Below are 21,179 nucleotides of genomic sequence, written 5' to 3' on the forward strand. Positions count from 1 at the left end.
CCACATAAAGCATCACATCAACTGTTAAACATTTTTTCTTCCCATTAACTAATTTAACAATATGTTCCTGCTATTAAAGAAATAGAGAAATTACAGAAAACTTCTGTCAGCTTAATCCCAGTTGCTAAAATAGGCCAGTTACCGAGATGGGGTTGTTTTCTGGCCTACCAGGTTCAAAACATCTAGAAATTTGGCAACCACCAGCCCAGACTCTTGCAGTGTTGATTCTGCTCTTCATCCTTAATTGAGTTTCAGGCATGTAACTCTCTGGAGATTTTTGACTGACAGCCTAAATATCAAAAGCTACACTGCTCTGCATGTATGTTAGGTGACCTGGATTTTCTAAAATGATGAGCCTGGTTTAAGCCAGCAGATGTTGTAGGTGATAAAACTCACAGCAAAAGCCCTGAGACTTGTTTTACCAGAGCGGGCATTGGACCAAACTAAATACACGTTTCCAGTTTGTTTTCATATGCCACCTTCGACAGCAAAGACACTGTTCCTGGCTGGTGGCTCTGTGGAGGCTCCCTTGGCAAGCACAGGAATGGAGGTGGAGCAGCCTGCCCATCACTGTTTCTCACACAGCCATTTGCCATACGGAGCTCTCTTCATCACTGTTTCCCTATTTCACTTTTTGCTTCTAAGTGACATAGTAGTATGGAGGGATTTCATGTATTATTAAGTATTAGCCTACTGGCTACATGTGGCCTCCACTATTTGTATAATTAAATGTGACCGGAAAATTGATGAAAAACAAGTGTAAATGAAACACAGAGGTCAGCTGAAGTGACTTGAAACCACTTGAAACTCACTGTGGCTGTGTTACATTACTCACTTTGAATAGCAGTGTTGCAAACATCCCCTTATTTTAGTGTAACTTTTTGCACAGGAGAAGCTGATGATGAAAATAAACTTTCGCTAACATGTTTTATTCTTATACTCCCTTGAAGCAGAAAGAGAGCAAACAATTTTTAAAATAAGAGCAAAAGCAATTAGTGAGCTACTGGACCCATGAACTTTTTTTGTGCCAGTGTCTAGTATTTAAGTCTTGAAGCTTGATTTATTTTTTTGATGCATATTGTTGGTTTTTGCATAATTTTATTTGCTCAGTTGCAGTAACTACCTACACTAGTGTATCTCACTGCTGCTGGTGTAGTAGGTACTTCTCTCCTCTATTTGTTCGGGGATTTACTGTGGTTTTCAGTAGCGCTGTCAAAAATTTTCATAACGAGAAAAAATGAACCATCACAAACAAACCTTCCCACTGTGCTTGGCACTGGTGAGGCCACATCTGCAGTACTTTGTCCAGGTTTGGGCACCACAGTATAAGATGGACATTGAGGTTCTACAGAGGGTGCAAAGAAAGGCAATGAAGCTGGTGAAGGGTCGTGAGGATGAGTCTTAAAAGGCACGTCTGAGGGAACTGGGGTGGTTTAGCCTAAAGAAGAGAAGGCTGAGGGGAGACCTTATCACTCACTACAACTACCTGAAAGGAGGTTGTAGGGAGGAGGGTGTTGACCTCTTCTCACATGCCACAACTGACAGGACAAGAGGAAATGGTATTAAGTTACACCAGGGGAGGTTTAGGTTAGACGTTAAGAAAAGCTTCTACACTGAAAGGGTTAAGGGCTGGAACAGGCTTCCCAGGGAAGTGGCTGAATCACCATCCCTGGATGTATTTAAAAGCCGTCTAGATAAGGTGCTCAGTGATAGAAGTGGCCTGGTAGAGTTAGATAATGGTTGGACTCAGTGATCTTGAAGGTTCTTTCCAACCAGAGCGATTTTGTGAACACCAGCTAAAACATCCACAAAGTGGAAAGTGCTGCACAGTGCAATAAGGAAAATCCAAGATGTCCCACACTTTTCATGTCGATTGAGACTTTATTTACTTTTACATTATGCTTGGACTCTTCTACACAAACCTTTATCTAGAGAAAACTTATTTCCAGCCAAAAGCACACAATAAAGCTTGGTGTAAGATGATTTATGAATTTCTCTCTCTTTGGAAGACGTTTTATGTGCAGCCTTATACCTTAACGTGGATTTCTTTGATAAGTCTGTACTTGCTATGCAAGTGTGCGTCTATTGCAGAGATTTCTGTTTGTATATTTCTCTATGTTAGGATTTTTTTAAAGAATATCATGTAGTATGTCCAGATAATTGGGCACCTCCAGATTTAATTCATCCTCTCTGTCATAAGGGACATTTTTTTTTTTACAGTACAGTTGTTGTCCAGCAGGTAGGTCAGACGCTGTGTACAATTCCAGGAGCAGCCACTCATTTTAGTACAGGACAAGTCATCCTCAGACCAGTCCTGTCCTTCTCCATTGATTGTGCAGGGAACTTTGGACGATTGATACAGGTGAGTTATTTCATACAGATAAAGACAGATGACCCAAATCCCACCCTAGAAACTAAAGGCAAGCCACCTTAAGGACATAATGCAATTTGCATTTGTTTGGTTCAGTTTAGTACTTGACCAGTTTTAATGACCTACCTGCTTGTTAGACTTGGTAACTCAGCACTAATATGCATAAGCATAGGCAGTACAGGTCACCATGCACACAAACTAACAGAAATATGAAAATAGCACAATTTTTCATGTGCCTATGATGGCAGTGTTCACCACAATTTAATATTGGATTACCAGCATCAAGCTATGGAAAAGATGTCAACCATTACACTTCAACTGCTTTAAAGATGTTATTTTAGTGCTGTCATGTTTCATAGGAAAAACCATACTTCTCTATTATTCATCTGACATTTAAAGCCTTTTTTTTATATTCTTTCCTAGGAATATAAAGACTTAATCACAAAAGACAAGTTTTAAGAGGACTTTATTGAATCTGACAACTGACTAACTGGGCTGTGCAATTAAAAAAACCTTGATAACTGAGCATTCAACAAAGGATTGTTCACTGATAGATTTTTTTATTATTATTTCTGCATTTTTACAGATCTACAGTTCTGCAAATACAATGTCTGAGTAAGACATTATTCTTCCTAGTTTACGCCCACACTTCATGAGATTACTGCAGTATGGAAAATGTCACACTGCTGCTCCTGGTAGAAAAGCCACACGAACCACTGAAACACAAAAAAAAACCCACAGCCCTGCCCATACACTTTCCTAACTGAAAATGTTTGTGTAGGACAGGCTGGCTATCTCACTATTTTATATCTTTTTCACTTACAACTTAAATTGATATACAAATGTAGTAGAGACTTTTACGCAAACTACCAGACTCACTAGTGTGAGGTGAAATAAAAAAAAGCTAACACTGAGAAAACAGTGCACTTTGTAGAGAGATTTTCTGAGCTCTGAGAGGAGCTCAATAGGTCACTACTTGCATATTGGATGCTTTAAACTTTCCCTTCACATGTACAAAAGTAGGTCGGTTTAGATAGTTTCTCTGTTATAAATTTAAGTATCTCCTTTATTTTTGGAAGAGTGCACTGTATGCTTTACCCTCAGGCTCAGTAACGGATCTGTTGTAGATGACTTGATGGTTATACTCCTAATGGAACATGTAAATATCACTGAAAGTACTGTTCTTTGTTTCCCAGAGAAATTTCCCAAAATTCCTCTTAAGACGCTGGATGGGATAAAAGTTCTTTGGGTTTTGTCCTTACATTTACTACTGAAGGTCAGTTTCTTCTTTAAGTCCTCGTAAGAGAGAGCCTTTTTGCAAGTTGGATTCAACTAATCTTTGAGGGTTCATTTCCTCACAGACCAACTATACCAACCAGGCAGAAAAAGAGAATTTAAATTGTTTTGCTTTGCCTTGTTTTTAATTCCCTTGCTGCTAGATGTTAACTGATGTGAACTGGCAACCCCAGGTTCAGTGAACGCAGTCAGTAACTTCCTCAGTCTGAGTTTTCTTCTCTGCTTTCCAGGTGGGACAGTTCCATTACTTCCACTCCTGTTCTTGTTGAAAAAGACATCTCCAAATGGCTCCAAGTCTTTCATTTGGATTTAAGTAAGTCTTCCCACTCCACAGTGGACTCACTATTTTTAGGAATTGCTGGAAATATTGACTGCATTTTAGTTTGGAATTCTTTCATCTATAAAAGAGATTAAAAAATAAAATCAGTTAATTGCTAATAAGGAGCAAATAAATAGCACCATGAAGCCTGGGCTTATTCCACTAAATAAGATGTGTGAGGTAAAGAGGTAAAAAGATTTCAAAACTAATAGAAAATTAAGACTTTCCCTCTGATTATGTTGGCTCAATTAATACAGTGAAAAAAACGTATGAAGGGACACACAACAATCCCCTTCTCAAGTGCCACACGGGGGTCTCTGACTTGGACCACTTGCCTGATTGATTCACAACTGTTACATGAACTACTACATATATACACACACACACACACATTTTAAATGATTTTGTTTGGAGGAAAATCACCTTCATAGAACGTGTCAATATTTTGACTGCAATGTCTTTTTCTACACTTGTAATGGATTAAAGGCCCAATAGATCTGTCTAAGGATTTTAAAACAAGGCTTTAAGAATAGATACCAGTCACCTCTGACAATTTGGGTTTATCCCACCATATTGGATACAGGTGACAAAACAAAGTCTCATTCAAATTTATACATTAGTGAGAAGGAAAACAAGATTCATAACAAATATATAGGACCAAGATTTTCTTCCACTGCTGTCAAATTACAATCCTGTGAAAGAGGAAGTTTCCTAGTTTTATATGCCATACATCAACACATCAATACGGATTACCAAATCTGTATTTATGATAAGCATTTGTCAGACAGAAATGAAATTTAGTTTCTTTAAAAATCACTTCTGTTTGAAGATAATACTTACATTTAGCAGGTTGCTTTCTTCCAAGATTTTTACATATAATTTTACATATAATACATTTTTAAAGGATAGGCATGGAAAAAACAAATTGTGAAAATCCAGTTACACAAGCTGCAGGATATATAGGGGAAGTTTTGGACTGCTATTTTTAGGAAGCTCTAAAATTCTACATAGATTCTACAGAATCTATGACCTTCATCCAGAGAAGACAGGATGTACTGTCAAAGCATTGGACACAATCACCTCTTGAAGACTAAATGTTGTCTTGGGCAGCGCATCCCATGGACAGGTTCCAAAAAAAAATCTAGAAATTCTAAACATCCATACCAGCATCTTCTCTAATATGCCTACATTTTGTGTATTACAGGTCATCAGTTTGTTCACAAATACCTTTGGGCCATTTTCTATCCAAGACTTTCTGTGTATGAATAATTCTGACAAAGAACAGGTACTCCTTTAGAGAAATGTGGCTGGAATGCAATTATTCAAGTTACAGCTGACACAAAGAATGAAACAATTTACAAATAAATCACCAATCCTTTACTAATACAATAACTAACTATGATGGATGAAAGCATTTTGCAACTCAAGTGTTTGTGTAAAAATGCCTTGGTACTGCTAATCAAATAAAAATACATACTATATCAACTAGGAGGAAAATTCAAATTATCTTTTTTTGTTTTATCTTGATTGTATTCTTATGAAAAACGAATTCACTGTCTGCTTTATGTTTCATTCCGATGAGAGAGCTGTTATGATTAATTATTTGTCCTTGTTTTTTGGAAATCTTGGCAATCACTAGCTCCTAAACTAGTATTTTTGCTCCTTTTTTAAAAGCTTAAAGCTCTCATAGAAAGCTAATATTTTCAAGAATAATAAACACCAGTATATGAGCTGACAGAGGGGAACAGCCCAAATGACATTAAACAATTGCTGAGAATTAAATACAAGTATTTACAGTATGAAATGCTTTAGGAGCTTTGGCTTAGCTGTTTTTTCCACCCCTCTGTAATTAAGATACCCCAGTTCTCTGATCTGCAGAAAGTATTCAATTAACTTAATATTTTTCACTTCCTAAAGAGGGAACCAATTCTTCTACTCTTTCATCTCACTTTCAGTATTATCTGGGTGTTTGGCAACACAGGAATGATCAGATGCAAACTGCTGTAGCTCAGCTAGTATAGCTGGAAATAAAACATTTCATACCAACTAATAATCTGCTGTACTGTGGATTTTTTAGTTGTTTCTAAACTCAGACTTTTAAATTTCTTTTAGAGTCAAATTTAAATGACACACTCATAAGCTCTACAGGCCACCTCTGTTACTACACTGAAGAAAAAAAAAACAAGGGAAAAATAAAAGCAGTTATTTAAAGCCTCCAAAAAGAGGATGATGGCTGGAGAAGCCATTCAGAAAACTACAGCACTTCCCCACTCGAACAACTACTTTATAATTATTTAACATGCCAAATCCTCACCCTCGAATGCAAAAAGTAATCTTGTCTAGGAAATAAAACACTACAGCTCTGTTCTGAAAGAAAAAAAAAAAAAACAACTTTATTTAGAAAGCACTAAAACATTGCTAGTAGCTACAGATTTAAGAATATTCAGATTTTTCTTCCCTCAAGAGGCTAATTTAAGTTCTGCAGGTAAAAGCAATCCATTTCCTGGAAAAGCAATTTTTTTCTTAACATGTGGACCAAATCTGAAATATTCAACATCTTTCTTTTGCTTTTAAGACTCCCCGAGCAACTTCCACAGCCTTGTCTTTCCAGACTTTGATGCTTATTTGTAAAACCACTTTAGATGTGATGCCAGACTCCGTGTCTCACCACTTCCATTGCACAGAAATACCTTTTCATCGCAATTCACAACTTTGACCATGTTTTACATTTTTTCCAGAAACTTTCTTCCTTTGTGATTTCTGGGCAGTAAGCTATTTTAATAAATCCTAATGCCAAGCTGATCACTACTGTGCATTGTCTTCTCAATGTTATGCTTTAGGATGGCAGCTATTTAAGAAGGATGCTATCGAGAGTAATTTGCACGGGCCTCACTAATACATGTCTTCACCCTATACAGGGCAAATTTCTCTGTGACAGAAATCTCACAACTACTAACTCTTACTACAATTTTTAATTTCTATACAATTTAAATGATACCACATTGTTATTTCTCTCCACAAGCTTTTGAGTTCTCACTAGTAATACAGTAAGCAGGAAAATTAGTACAGACTTTTCCCTGTCTTCCCCTCCTCCCAGTAAGAAATTGCAGCGCAGTGTTTCATTAGGCTTTGATCTGGACTTCTAAGATCTCTCCCCCTTCTCTTCTGTTCCACTAATAACAGCAGCCTTTGACTTTCTTCCCCCATTTCCACATTCGTGCTTGTTGCTAGCCTGAACACACTTCCAAATCTTAGCCAATGTCCTCCCTGCACTGAGAGATCCTCTAAAGCTCACTTGCCATGCTGCCTCAAAAGTATGGAGAAGACATTGAAAAATAGCTACTCTCTGATGTAATGGAACCAGTGTACACATAAATAAATAACCCTGGAACCTGCACCCCAAAGTTCCCATCCTTTCTCTCCCAGTGACAATGTCTGCTTGCTTATGAAGCATTCTAGCATCAAATTTTTGACTGTGACTTCTTTCAGCTCAATATTCTGGATCTTGACAGGCCAATACGTTTATATATAAATATAATTATATATTGAGGACTAAATTTGGCCTCCAAAGTAACTCACAGGGCCTCAGGGCTCTTCTTGCTTGCATTTGGTTGACAGCATCATACCACACCCATTGCAACTTCAGAGGATTCTTGTAGTGAAGGTAAAATTTGTTCAGTAAACATGTAAATTTGCTGTCCTTCAATGTACTGGATTTACCTGTGTCCAGCCACCTGCTGCAGTGTGGTGAGCTTCTTGTGAAGATGATGACTCTACCTTTATGTTCTATTACTACTGCACACTTGAGGTGCAAGAACTGGGACCTTGTCTTTACCTGCTTTACCTCTCAGGGAACAAATATGCTTCTTGATGAGGGAAATGATGCAATTAGGAATGTGTCTTGCCTTGCCTCTTTTTTTTTTTTTTTTTTGTAGACATGTCACTCAGGAGATCTCTTTTCCTCTCTCTCTTCCTGGGAATCTTCTGTATTTCCTCCAAATTCCACAATACATGTGCCAGTGGTCTCAAATCAAAAGGCATTAATTTAATTATGAAAGCTAATGTGCTATGTACTAAGTACTGGACTGCTTTGAAACAATTCACTGAAATGGCTGTCTCTTGATTTATTGTCAGCCACACCAACACTGGGGTACTCGGTTCAACTGTGATGATGTCTTCAATTAATAGTGCAACCAAGCACTAAAAGCTGAATGTATTTTACCTCTTTTCTGCTGCCTTCAGTTTATCACAGGCCACTCTCTCTGCTGCTTCTGAACCTAGCGGTACATGAACGATTTGTAACCCATTTCTTGATTTAACATTCCAGCATGCTCTGTTCCTGGAGGCAACTCTCTGAAGTGAATTTCACTCAAGTGAATTTCATTTTTTTTTTTATCACAGATATTGCAAAGCTTGACGCTGTTTTTTCCTGGCAAATAAATTACAGTAACTTTTCCACCTCTGACTGTCAGGCTTCTTTCTAAAAGGGTATCATCTACCTTACTGCATTAAATAATCTGTAATAGCTACAGATCACCGTTATTTTCTTATCTTAACCTAATGATCCTGCCTCAGGTGGCAAAAATATGGGGACCTAAAAGCATCTTCCATTTAATAATCTCTTTTTAATGTACCTCGTTGACAGAATGTCATGCAAAAATGAGGATAGCACTATTACTGAGAGCACTTACATGGCCGTTCATATTAAAATGAATGGAAGCGGGGCTAAAAGAGTCTATTTGAATCCTAGAATGAAAGTTTTACGAAGAAATGTTCTCTTTAATGTCTGACATTTGTAACAGGCCAACCCAGATTCTAGGAATTATTAGTTTCCTATTTAGTACTCACACCAGTAAGAACTGCTTACATTAGCTTCCAAGTGAAATGAGGTTAGATGCCCTGAACTGAAGTATCGACCAGCAGCAGAGTACAGGATGTGTATGCCCTGAGTTCTCCTCAGCCACCTCCCATTTCACATGGCATGAAGATGAGACGGGCTGCCCCAGATTTAAAAGGATCAGAGAGGATTGTTCTTGCCACCTTCTCCCAAATCTTTAAATGATTTCTGTTGCCCTTGTTAGCAAAAGATTACCAAGGTCCGCATACAGAAATAGCAAGTTATTTGTAGAAAACGGCAAGCGCTGAGTCCTCAGCAGAGCAGAGAGCCTGCTGGCTGAAGGTGATTCTCCAATTCTGTATAAAATGGGGCACTTGCTACAGGTCACCCTGTGCCTGTCTGCACACTGACCTCTAAAAGAACCATGGAAAATAAAGCTCCGGTTCATTTTCTTAGATCTTACACTTCACTGGTAAAGGCATCATGAATGTTCAGATTATTCAGAACTACTGGTCTGTGAAAAAGGCCCTCAGAGGGTCAGTCCTTGGCAGTATACATCCTAATATTTCACTATCTTACACTGTACTGTCATAAGAAACTGTTCACAACTACTTTGCTGATTCTGGTGTTCCAGGCTTGCACAGCTGAAAGCAGCAGCAGAATTCTGTTAAAATATCTAATGCAATTGAGTAACACATGTCCTTGTGCTTTTTAAAAGAAAAAAAAAAAAAAAAACACATGAAAATAGCCTAAGTAAATTTTATCCTCTCATGGCTACTACATATGCTGTCTCAAATTAGTGGTGAACTACTGAGAGCTGTCAAGTCACAAGGGTCAGGCTGTCTCTTTTCCAATGACTGGGTCATGAAGAGAGAAAAATGCATTGAATACTTTCCTCATGTTATTTTCCAAGTGTGCAGCACTCATGTTACTCATAAATGAATGACTTTCACAAATGGGAAGAGAGCTGCTCTACACCAAACATGTTTTACTGGCCCTACTTTATCTGGTTTCATTTCTGTGCGAATGTCACTTAGCTCCCAAAAGTGGGACTGGTAACTAGTAGCCTGAAAGTATCTTTCTAGACATGTATCATAAAAAGATGAGTATGCCATTCCAGTAAAAAAGCGTAAAGAAAACAAAACTATCCTAGTTTAAGACTGGATTATTACAGAATCGCAGAATGTTAGGGGGGTTGGAAGGGACCTCCAGAGATCATTGAGTCCAACCCCTCTGCCAGAACAGGATCATCTAGTCTAGGGCAGGTCACACAGGAATGCATCCAGATGGGTCTGAAAAGTCTCCAAGGAAGGAGATTCCACCGCCTCCCTGGGGAGCTTGTATTTTGAACATACACCAAAAAAGGAATGATTATCTCAATATGATCAATGGGAAAGACAGCTATTAAATTACATACACCAAGACAGTAATTCTCTAAACCATAATCTGGAAAAAGTAACTTCCTTAGGTTCAGAGATACAGGAGGATCCTTTAAAATTTTATTCATTTCCATGTTGATCTTTCTGAAATTAAATGCCCAAGGGCAAGTTTTTGTAATATATGGTATCTCAAAGTAGATGAAGTCAGTGTCTCATTCTCAACCTTATTTCTCATTGATATCAGTGATGCTGCATCAAGCTTCCAAATAAAAGCAATGGTATAAAGTTTGGATTACACCATCTTGGTGCAAATGGCTTTCATGCCATGCAGACAAATGGAGTATACTTTTGCTGTCATTGAGGAACATGCCATTTACTGCTGCAGAATCTTACTTTCAAATCTGATGCCTGGAAAAGACATAATTAGTCTATTATGTTGTATTAGTCATTGCTCCTTAGTCACTCTGGGCAATTTGAAAAGTTAATTTTTAATTTAAAATTTAAAATAGTTAAATATCTAAATGCATAAACCAAGTTGGTTAATGGATCCAAAATCTCAGGATGAGTGTCCCAACTCTACAAGCTCTTCTGTGCTATAATTTGTGTTTCTGAATTAAATTAAAACCACAAATTGCAAGCAGATAGCTCCTGAAAAAGGCAACCTGAGTCTTTTTTTTTTCCCCTCATATATGTCCAGAAATTCATTGTATGTATCATCCACAAGTGAGAATCACGCCTGGAAAAAAAGCCAGCACAAACCTGAAACTCTTCAATGACACGTAAGCCTCGACACCATGACTGGGGCTGAATTCCACCCAGGAAACCTGTCAAGATTCAGTGTGACACCCAGAGCTAGGCAGGGACATCTGGGTGCCTCCAGGCAAGCAGAGCATGTGGGGTCTTGGAGCAGAAAAGCCTAAGACAAGTGTGGACACACCACCACACTCAGCGAAGCACAGGAAGATCCCATGGGACTAAGATGTAGCAGGAATAACTTGCATATATTAGATGAACTTTTATTCAGATTTTAGTTATATGTGTCTAGTTCATAGTTACGTGCAGCCAAGAAGTGGATCAAGCCACTTGTCCACTTACAGTGATGTGGAACTGCTCCACAGAGGCAATTTGAGACCAAAGGCTGAGCATGGTTTTACTCTTTCTAGCTTCCTAACAGGTTGGTGGCAGCCAACAGCTACAAGTCTTTTCCAAGATACAGCTGAGTAATTCCTCAAGACAGCTACAGTTACAATCTTCCCCTATTTTTGAAATTCTTACTTAGTTGTCCCTATCTGTAAAGCAGATGTAGCAGTTTTCTGGCAGCAAAATTATGATCTTATCCCTTGAATAAGCCTTGTCATGTATAAAGTGAAGTTCATAGGTGACTTTTATTTTCTCTACTTCTTCAATAAAATACTAGCAGTACAAATGTGTGGAGGCAAGTCTTCTCCATACCAAACTGAAAGGCAATACAAGCAGTAAAGATAATCCCTATATAAAATTAGGAGGAGGTGCAAACTTGTACTAGTACTCCATCTTCTAAGAGCTTGAATATAAATATGTATTGAGGAAATAAAAGAATGTTAAAAAAACTGGGCAGATTTCATTTATATTGAATATGTGATATGAAATACCAAGGAAAAGGTTTTTATTATGCAAATATAAGCATAATAAGGAATAGATATTCCATTGATAATACTTAAGTGAGAATTAAATACAACTATGATTAAAAAGCAATAACAACAATAAATTTAAGGATGACTCTAGAATGATTCTAGGAGATTCATTACTTTTATAACAACATTTGTTTATTTGTGAAACAGCATAAAAATTCAATCACTGCAATATGCCTACACTTGGTTGACATACATAGATCTTTTTAGAGATGCCAAACCAAATAATTTTTGAAGACTATGACTCCATGTTCTCATTTTATTTTTTTAAATTAATCCATCCTTAAATTCAGTACTCCTTTGTATTTATACTGTACGTACGACTATAGTCTTACAAAATTACATAAAATGTCTCTTAAAATAACCATGAGTATATTATTATTTTTATGCTTAAAATGGTGATTTAGAGGTTGTATTTCCTCTAGAGAAAAGCAGCCTGCCTAGAAAATGTCCTTACCAACAGACCCCTGGCAAAAATATATTCTCTGTATTCCTTTTAATTGTTTTAGATGTCTACTTACAGCTGTGCAATTGTTTTAGCCTGTTAATATTTTAAAGGTTAAGATAAATGAAAAACAGGATATTTAATTAGGAGTCATAAACTAATATTTTACAACTGTATCAGTCACTAACTGCTCATCAATTCTTCTCACTATTTTTCCAGCTTTCCACGGAACAGATGTGGAAGCAACAATCATCATCTCACAAACCTACATATGGATCACTCTGGCTCTCTTCCTATGAAAGAAAGCTTCCTTTTCTGAGGAAATAAAACCTAATTTATTGAGGGTATGAAATGCAAAATGGCGCTTACAGCATAATTTATCTTGTTTATTAATTGTATGCTTCAGTATACAAGGGCTGAAGGTATTGTTTTGCTTTTAAAAGAAGGCTCATATTCTCAGACATTTAAAAAAAAATGGAAGATCAGGCATTCATAGGTATGTTTTATTATCTGTCAAGTATTCTCTAGTTGTAAGTTTAATTAAAACCAACTTACTTATTTAAAACAAGAGTTTACAACTCAGCTGTAACTTCTACTAAACTGTGAAAGTAACATTTTTCCAAGCAACAAAAAGGTGTGGTGGATCACAACACTTTTAGAGTAGATAAATAAAGTAAGAAAGGCTTAAATTTTGGAACCTTCCATGAAAAATTCTTGCTTAGACCAATTGTAACAACATGGGTTTTAAGATAATTTTGAATTTTTTACTTTTAAATATTTTTCTGAGTGAAAGACCATTTATTCTTCAATTGAAAATTTAAAACTTCATTGAGGCTTTCATATAACAAACGTTGAAATAAAATGTTTTAACGACTACTCAACTTGAAAAAAATGTAAATTATAAACTGGCCAGATCCATTCTTTTCTACAAAATTTGTTTCAATACCTCTGTGTTTGGCATCAGAAAGGAGTCAGCTCACTGTGCCAGGAGTGAGCAGCTACTGCACGCTCAAAGCACTGTAAGATAATGCCATGGAGGATAATGCCATGATGTGGAAGTTGTTAAATATCAACTACACTTATTAAGAAAGGTGGCGCCATTTTGTTTCAAGCCAGATGTCACTTATTAAGCTTCTGTTTAGCATTGCACATGCCTTTCTAGTTTGTACGGTGCCTCAGAGAGGAAGGCTGTGGGTGTGCCTGGATGAGCCCCGGGTTCAGATCAGGAGTGCTCTCTCGAAGAAAGTCTCCCAGCTGTCCTTGCTTACAGGGCCTGAGTTTGTAGACTGCTGAACAGTCTAAAAATGCATGAATTGGGTTTCTTTAGGGTGACACAAAACTGAAGAAGCACTCTAGGAGGGCACATAACATACTCCAACTGCCAACAGGCATTCAAGCCATGGGGCAAGGCTAAATTTTAAAAATCCCCCAGAATGGTTGTATATGTCAGGTCTTCAGCCCCCAGTTGCTTCACTGCCCTAATGCTGCTGATACTTGCTAATATAGACAGAGCTCCTATGCCCAGAGATAATCGAAGGTGGACTGACTTTTCGTATGATACTGCAGGAAGCAAGTTAAAAAACTCTATTACTGACAGCTGGTTATTTTCTGCAAGAGGTATAATATAGAACTAGACAACCATCACCTCCTAGGTTCTGAAAATGAAGGTCTCTCTCTTACATTATTGAAAAATACAGCTTAAACCATTATCATACCAAGTCCTCACTGATCCATCACTTCCCTGTTTAGGAATAAGGGCTGTCTGGAGTTTAGTAAGTTTTATCAGTTACCAGCCTGTCCTCAGGTTGCAGTAGTGGTAACTGCAGTCAGGGGACACTAAAAACCCAACCTGAGACAGTGTAAAATCTTTTCTATAACTTACCAAGACATGAAGATCAATTACTTACTATCATTCCTGGGTTTTCATGCTGGTATAAAAACCAGCAGACTGTACTGGTACAGGGAACCACCTTTAACAGCCATTTAAAAGCTGGAAACAGGCACTGTCACAGAACTGTTTTAAAAACCAATAAACCACAAAGATTAGATAAAAATCCGGTTTCATCAAAGCTGATGCATCACCTCAGTGTCTGGAACAGATCGTAGCAGTGACTTGCTTCTACAGCAAACACAGGCTGTCTGAGAAGGTGTAAGGACAGGGCATCCTGAGCTGTGGCTTCATTTCCCTTCCATGACACAAACTGCTGAGCAACCATGACGCTGCTTCAGAGTGACGGACGCGCATTAACTACAGCAGTGATAACTCATCAAGGAAACGCTGTGCCAGTTCCCTTTCATTTCGTCTCTGACTTCATAAGCAATGACAATATAACTTAAATAGCCACAAAGCTTGGAGTAATATGCAATTCTGTCAATCACCCACTGTCCCATCAATAATTTATGCTCATAGGAAACACATTCCCGAACATTAAAAATCCCAACATTTTGGTGGCGATACCAAGCGAAACCACTCTGCGGGGCTCTAACAGCAACACCATCGGCCGCTACCACGCAGCCTGTTTCAAAATCCATGCCCTTAAATAAGATGTTTAAAGCCACTCGTTCCATCAGCATGAAAGGCCCAACTGGCTTCCCACGTGCTGCTCTCCCCACTGTGCCAGCAGCTGTCGCTGCAGCACAGCACAGACACCTCCCCCACCCGGGCTCTGCCTGGCTAACCCGCGTCTGGCTAACGGGAGCAGAGTTCAAAAAGCATTGGGCACACCTGCTGCTACACATCTCCCAACTCACCCATGAGCTTTGCTCTCCTCCTCCTGCAAAGCCAGCCCAAGTCCTGGCGTGCACGAGCTTCAGCTGTCTCCATGGGCTGGATGCTTCAGGATCTAGCTCTTACTCTTTTTGGTGTGATTCCTGCCAATTCATTGTGTCAATGGGCACAAACTGGAAAGCAGGAAGTTCCATCTGACCATGAGAAAGAAATTCTTTATGGTGAGGGTGATGGAGCACTGGGACAGGCTGCCCAGAGAGGCTATGGAGTCTCCTTCTCTGGCGAGATCCAAAGCTCACCTGGACACAATCCTGTGTAACCTGCCCTTGTGAGATGAACCTGCAGGGTTGTTGGACTAGATCTCCAGAGGTCCCTTCCAACTCCTACCAGTCTGTGATTCTGTAATACTACCAGTAGCTCTTAAACAAATGAAGCTGTTGCCCAGCAGGGCCAGATCCCTGATTAGCAGATCCCAAATGCAGCTGGTTACTGTTAAAGGCAGTGAGGTGAAGGAGCTGGGCAGAACCTCTTCTCTTTGTTCAGCTGCCAAAGCTTTAGTTATCAGGGTCACACGGATTTCTGGCAACAGAATGAGTCACATATACTATAGCACAGGCTTTCAGAGGCTTTTTTAAGTCTGCCTTAAGTTCATAGCTTTCAAATCTTGATACCTGATGCTAGGTTTGAAATCATAATTTGAACTTACAGGTATTGAGAACCTGCATGTACTACAGAGCAACTGAATCTGCAGCACTCAACCACACTGAAGATTTGAGACATTTTTATTCAGGTAAATCTATAAAAGCTTCTTTTAAAAATGTTTAACTGAAATTAAAACATTCATTTGAAAATGTTGAGTTTAATATAAAATCTATGGCCTGAATAGTTCATGTGGAAAGAAACTCTATTTCACTCAGTGATAACTTCAGTAAAAAGTTTCCCATAAATAAAATTTATGTTTGTGCCTACCTAATAATTATTAGGTATTATATATGCACCCAGTATGTGTTCTTAAAAATCAGTATTTTAAATGACTGTTAACCTCTTATCTCTGCTTACATGATAGCAATTAAGAATTTTCAAAAATATCCCAATGTTCCCCTGAAATAGGAAAATAAAATACAGAGACCTTCTTAAAACGAGCATCTGTTTAAAAGTCTAGAACTAACAATGTACCAGGCAGCTTATAACCCTTATTTTATCCCAAATGTTCAAGAAGATTATATTTAAGCACAAAAAATACTGTTTTTCAACAGTCAATGTTTGCTCCTGAGTGTTATGTTAAAGCAGTATTCAAAAAGTGTCAATAGCAATTAAACCCCACAGATTATTTATTCTAGAAATATACTTTTAATGTTAATGAAACTCTTCTCTTTGGTCAGAGTATGCCATTTTGAACATACTTTTGCTTTTGAACCTCCAGAAATTTTGATCATATATATATTTGATTTTAACAAATATGTAGTAAAAAAGGAAAAAGAAATGCATGACAGGAACTTTACAAATTGCTTCTTTCTGATTCTGCAGTAATGAGCAGCACTACTGTATGTGTGTCCTTTCTGCAATGGGAATGTAAAAGTCTAAGGTGAATGCAATAAACATGTCAGTGGAGAGCAGTGGAGAGCTGTTCAAAATCATGTACAGACACAGTCTCTTGTTAGAAACCTGCTTCCTTCAGTGCCTGCAGTTCACATCAAGCACTATGATGAAATATAAGCACTCCACAACAGAACCCAAAACCAACAGGCACTTGCAAAAGCCTCTTAAAATACAGTTTCCCCACCTCCTTTCAACACTAACAGAACATGGAGTATAATAATGTGCAGCCTTCCGACTAGGAATGCTCAGGGAGTCTCCAAAATGCCCTGCAGTGTGCTGTGTGCTTCTGACACAAGAGCCACTGCTGTCAGGTAGCCAGAAGCCCCCATCAGACTCTGACATGTCCTGGGGCTTGGCCCTCTCAAGCTTATGTGGATGTTCCCTGTCAGGCAGCCTTAAGGAAAAGAGCCTCACAGGGGAACCAGGCAACTGTGGGTCTAGGCCAGTACCTCTCAACAAAGTAAAAATAAAGCTTATAAGAAACAGTTAACGTAAATTGTGGACTAGGGTCAGATTCTGCTGTCCTCTGGCATGACCAGGAACACTCTGGTGGAACAAAAACAAGAACTGGCAGCATAGTGTGACGTGAATCCTTTTGGCTGGTGATGTAACTAACGGTACCTGAGTGGACTGTTGTAGCTCAGCATGCAGAGTGTATAAACTGGTACTCCCACTCCTCCTCCCCTTGATCTGCCATTCCATTGCAGCCTCACAAGGAGGACTTTAGTTTAAACAAAATGTGGTGCAGATGCTTCCTATGTCCTGCTATGCTTTTTTTAGTGTTTTGGCTTCTATTGAGAATCAACATTGGAAACTAAGGGATTGTGTAGTGCTGTGTGTTGGGACCCAAATCGTGACCTACAGGATACCTCAGCAGAGAAGACACAAAGTGTAAACTTGAGTAAAGGTATCAATGAGAACAGTACAGGGATGAAGTAGTATCTTCTTCCGTTTCATTTTGGGAGATGGTTTGCTGAATATACAAATAACTTGTCACGGAAGGTAAAGGAAGTCTATTCATTCCTATTCCTAAAGAGGATGCAGACAGTTCTGCCAAACTTCTAGCTGCAGGGGACTCTTATAAGTCATGGCTCATTACTAGGGGCAAACAGAAACGCTTACACAAACTTTGTTCACACTGAACACCGTGAAACACTGGAACATAAGCAATTTACTAAAGATAGCTGTAGCCTCCTGGGACATACAGATGCTTCCCAAGTTTCTTTGCCTTGATGTGGCATGTCATGGACCACCAAGCGATTTTACATGAAACATCTGCCCCTTCCAGAAACGCACTAGAAAGCAAGGTGGTTTCCTCTCAGTTTTTCTTATGTTCCCAGTGTCCTGCTGCAAAAAATGGACTTGAACAAATAAATGGATTGCACTAAAGATAGGATTCACACTTTAATTGAATAAGCAAAGGATTTAGAAGGCTTGCAGCTACTATTTTAGTCTCTAAATCAGAACACTGACTCTTTTGTGAAGAATCTGAAACATCTGTTCAAATAAACTTAAGCAGGACAAAACTATTTACCCCCCAAATTGTCTCCTCCCACATCATCCCATGTGTTTTGCACATGCAGGAACACCTTCCATGTGTGCACACACTGGTTAGTCATTCTGCCTGTGGTGAAGGTGTAACTCCTAGGCTGAAGTGGCATAGTGATGCCATCCCAAGATGTACTACCCAAGCAAAAATATGTTTTTTGAGGGGATCATACTTGCTACTCACACTGTGCACACCCAGAGCCTTCCAGATGGCAAAACTCAGCAATCCAACTCCACACCACGCGTAGAGCGTGCCCCATCCTAGGGCTCGTAAGGCCAGTGATGAACCACTCTCTGGTAATGCAGCTGTGGCACTAATCCCCTAGAATCAAAAAATAAAGTTATCATGACAAAGGGAACAATAATTAGAAAAAATGTGAACTAAAACAGTTAACTTGGTCATCTAGAATTTCTCCTGACTTGCTAGCTGTACTGGTGTGGCCATAGACACTGTTACAGCTCCCAGCAGACCCCAAGAACCACGCAAGGGTGTGGATGATCTGTCTTCCCATCAAGAGCAGCTTTCATGGTTGCCAGTACCACCTGGGGATGATTTTTATTAAGCACAAATGCTGAAGTCAATGGTTCTGTAGGCACAAGAATCTGACACTCGGTTATCCCACCTGTCAAAATACAAAATTGAATCAAAACCAGTAACGAGCCCTTATGACAGTGACAGCAGAATATAATCATTGTACCTCACTGATTTTGATAATTCATCTTCAGGGGTATGGGTCAAGGGCAACTGTTGGCCTATGGGTCTTTATCTGCACTCTTGAAACAGCAGATTAGGAAACGGGAGGAAACTAAGTTGCTTTCAGCTTGACAAAGAGAGGGTACAGCAGTGACTGAAAGACTAATTTTGAGGGGGTGCAACTCCAAAGGAGCTCTGGAAATTATTTAGGGAAATTTTGTAAAGAGCAAACAATGCCGAGCCCATCCCCCTGCAGAGTTCATCAAGTGGCAACATAGAAAATGCTTTGCAGTCACCATACTTCCCATTGATGTCAGAAAAAACAGGGTGGTTTTAACCAACAGTTAATATATTGCTGCAGAAAAGTGCCATGAGACGTATCCTGAAAATATAGAACACTGTCACTTGGAAAAGGCACCTCAGGCCAAGAAGAACAGAGCCACAGTGGCATCTCAATCATGACGAAACCTCCTCTGTCACAGCACATAAATGCATATGGCAGCTGCCAAGGGCATAAGCTACAGGCTGGCTGTCAACAGCCAACTGGCACTGCACGTCCACAGCCAGCCAGCTGCTCTCATCTCACAATGCCCACCTTACTGTACCTATCCGGTGTAAGACAGCTTCAATCTATGTAGCCCCCAGCAGCAGCAGGACAGACATAATCCTCTTGTTCACAGGGGTACGTGTCAGCAAGAGGGTTTGGATTTTTTTGCCCAATAGATCACTGTTTGATTCTTCACATGGAAACAGATTTCAGATGGTAACTGTTAAAGACTGGCATCTATGGTCCTTACAGAACAGAACAGCCCCACTTACTTACTTGGTATCTTGATCAAAAAAAACCAGTTATTGCTCAGAGATAACCATAAATTAGAGTGGAAGAATACAAATATATTCAGTAAAGGTGATTTCATTTATAGTGTAAAATACTGAAAAGTGAAATTAACTTGTAAAAGCATCAAAAAAATCGTCCTCCTAAACATGCCAAAGTGCACTTTCCTATTCATCAGAAAAAAAAAAAATCTTCTGTATTCTTACTTTAAAGAGACTTCACATTTTCTCAATTGTTTAAAAAAGGCTCTTTTTCTTCTTTGATATAACTAATGTAGTGTCTATCACTATGGTATTTGGACAGTGAAATAACATCAATATTATTTTTTCCCTCTTGGTTTTGTATTTACTGAAATGTTAAAATGATCCTCAGACAGTCCTCAGCACTAACACTTTTCCTGAGGACTTAGCTGTAGGCACAGATACCCAAGGACAAAGGGCACAAGCAGAATGTGTCTTGATTCTTATTTATTCTGATTTGGACATCCCAAAGTAGAAACTGTTCAGAAAACACCACTCTGTAAGCATGTCTGTATACATATACATGCACCCAGACATAAACAGCAGGGATCTCTAGTCACACTAAACCAGGTCCTATTTTTCCTTACCACAGCTAACAGACTTTAATGACTCTTTCAGCAGAGACTGCTCTGAGTGGATTTAAAATGCTGATGATTATTTCTGACATTTTTCCTGCTTCCATAGTCTAGCTGTATACAACACCATGCAGAAAAATCTCTCCGATTTGGAAGATGGGAAATGAACGGACAAAAATAACCTCTACGCAGAATCTTTAAATAGGAATCATTATCTGTGAAAACTGCTGGCAAAAAAAAAGCCCCACTCAAATGCTATTTAAATGCTTGATTGCCCCAGAAAAGAAGTGGTAAACAGGAACAACTGATCTAGTTTTACTGACAGCAGTCAAATAGCATTCAGTCACAGGCTGATTCCTCGATATACTAAGTACACAGGATTTCTGTAAACAACACAGTTTGTTATATGATTATCAGATATGCTGCTCAGAGCATCAAGGAAGTTGATTAATGAAATGCTAAAAAATTTTAAATGACAACAGTAACATGGGAGAAGATGTCACCAACAAAAGAACACTTTTAAGAGAACTGAGTTTTATTCATGAGCCTGTTATTCTATGCAAGTGTTGTTTTCTCTTCATTACTGCTCCTGTTTATAAAAAAAGCAACTCTTTAATTTAAAAAGACTATCAAACAATGCCTGAGTCTTTGTAAAAACCAGGTCAGGAAAATATAAAGTAGAATTAGCAGACTTGGTTACTAAACTGTATGCTTCAGATTTAATTCTTTTTTTTCTTGAGTTTATAAGCAGAAAATGAGAGAAAAAGAAATTACATTGTTTTTTTTTCAGAGACAGGCCTCGATCCTGTAACTATCCACTTGTAGTTAACAATGTATTGATATAAGGAAACAAATGTAAAATA

General features: G+C 38.6%; 1 protein-coding gene across 1 annotated transcript; it reads right to left on the reverse strand.

Moving 5' to 3' along the window:
- Nucleotides 1-3,966: 3,966 nt before the first annotated feature.
- TMEM242 (transmembrane protein 242) lies at nt 3,967-18,514 on the reverse strand (the record flags this gene model as incomplete). Its single annotated transcript, XM_008940705.1, has 2 exons — nt 3,967-4,065; nt 18,377-18,514. Coding segments are annotated over 2 exons (237 nt in total), but the record flags the coding sequence as incomplete, so codon positions are not given.
- Between the last annotated feature and the right edge of the window lie 2,665 nt (nt 18,515-21,179).

Source organism: Merops nubicus, unplaced genomic scaffold (genome assembly GCF_000691845.1).
Source record: "Merops nubicus isolate BGI_N331 unplaced genomic scaffold, ASM69184v1 Scaffold51985, whole genome shotgun sequence".
Classification (NCBI taxonomy): domain Eukaryota; kingdom Metazoa; phylum Chordata; class Aves; order Coraciiformes; family Meropidae; genus Merops; species Merops nubicus.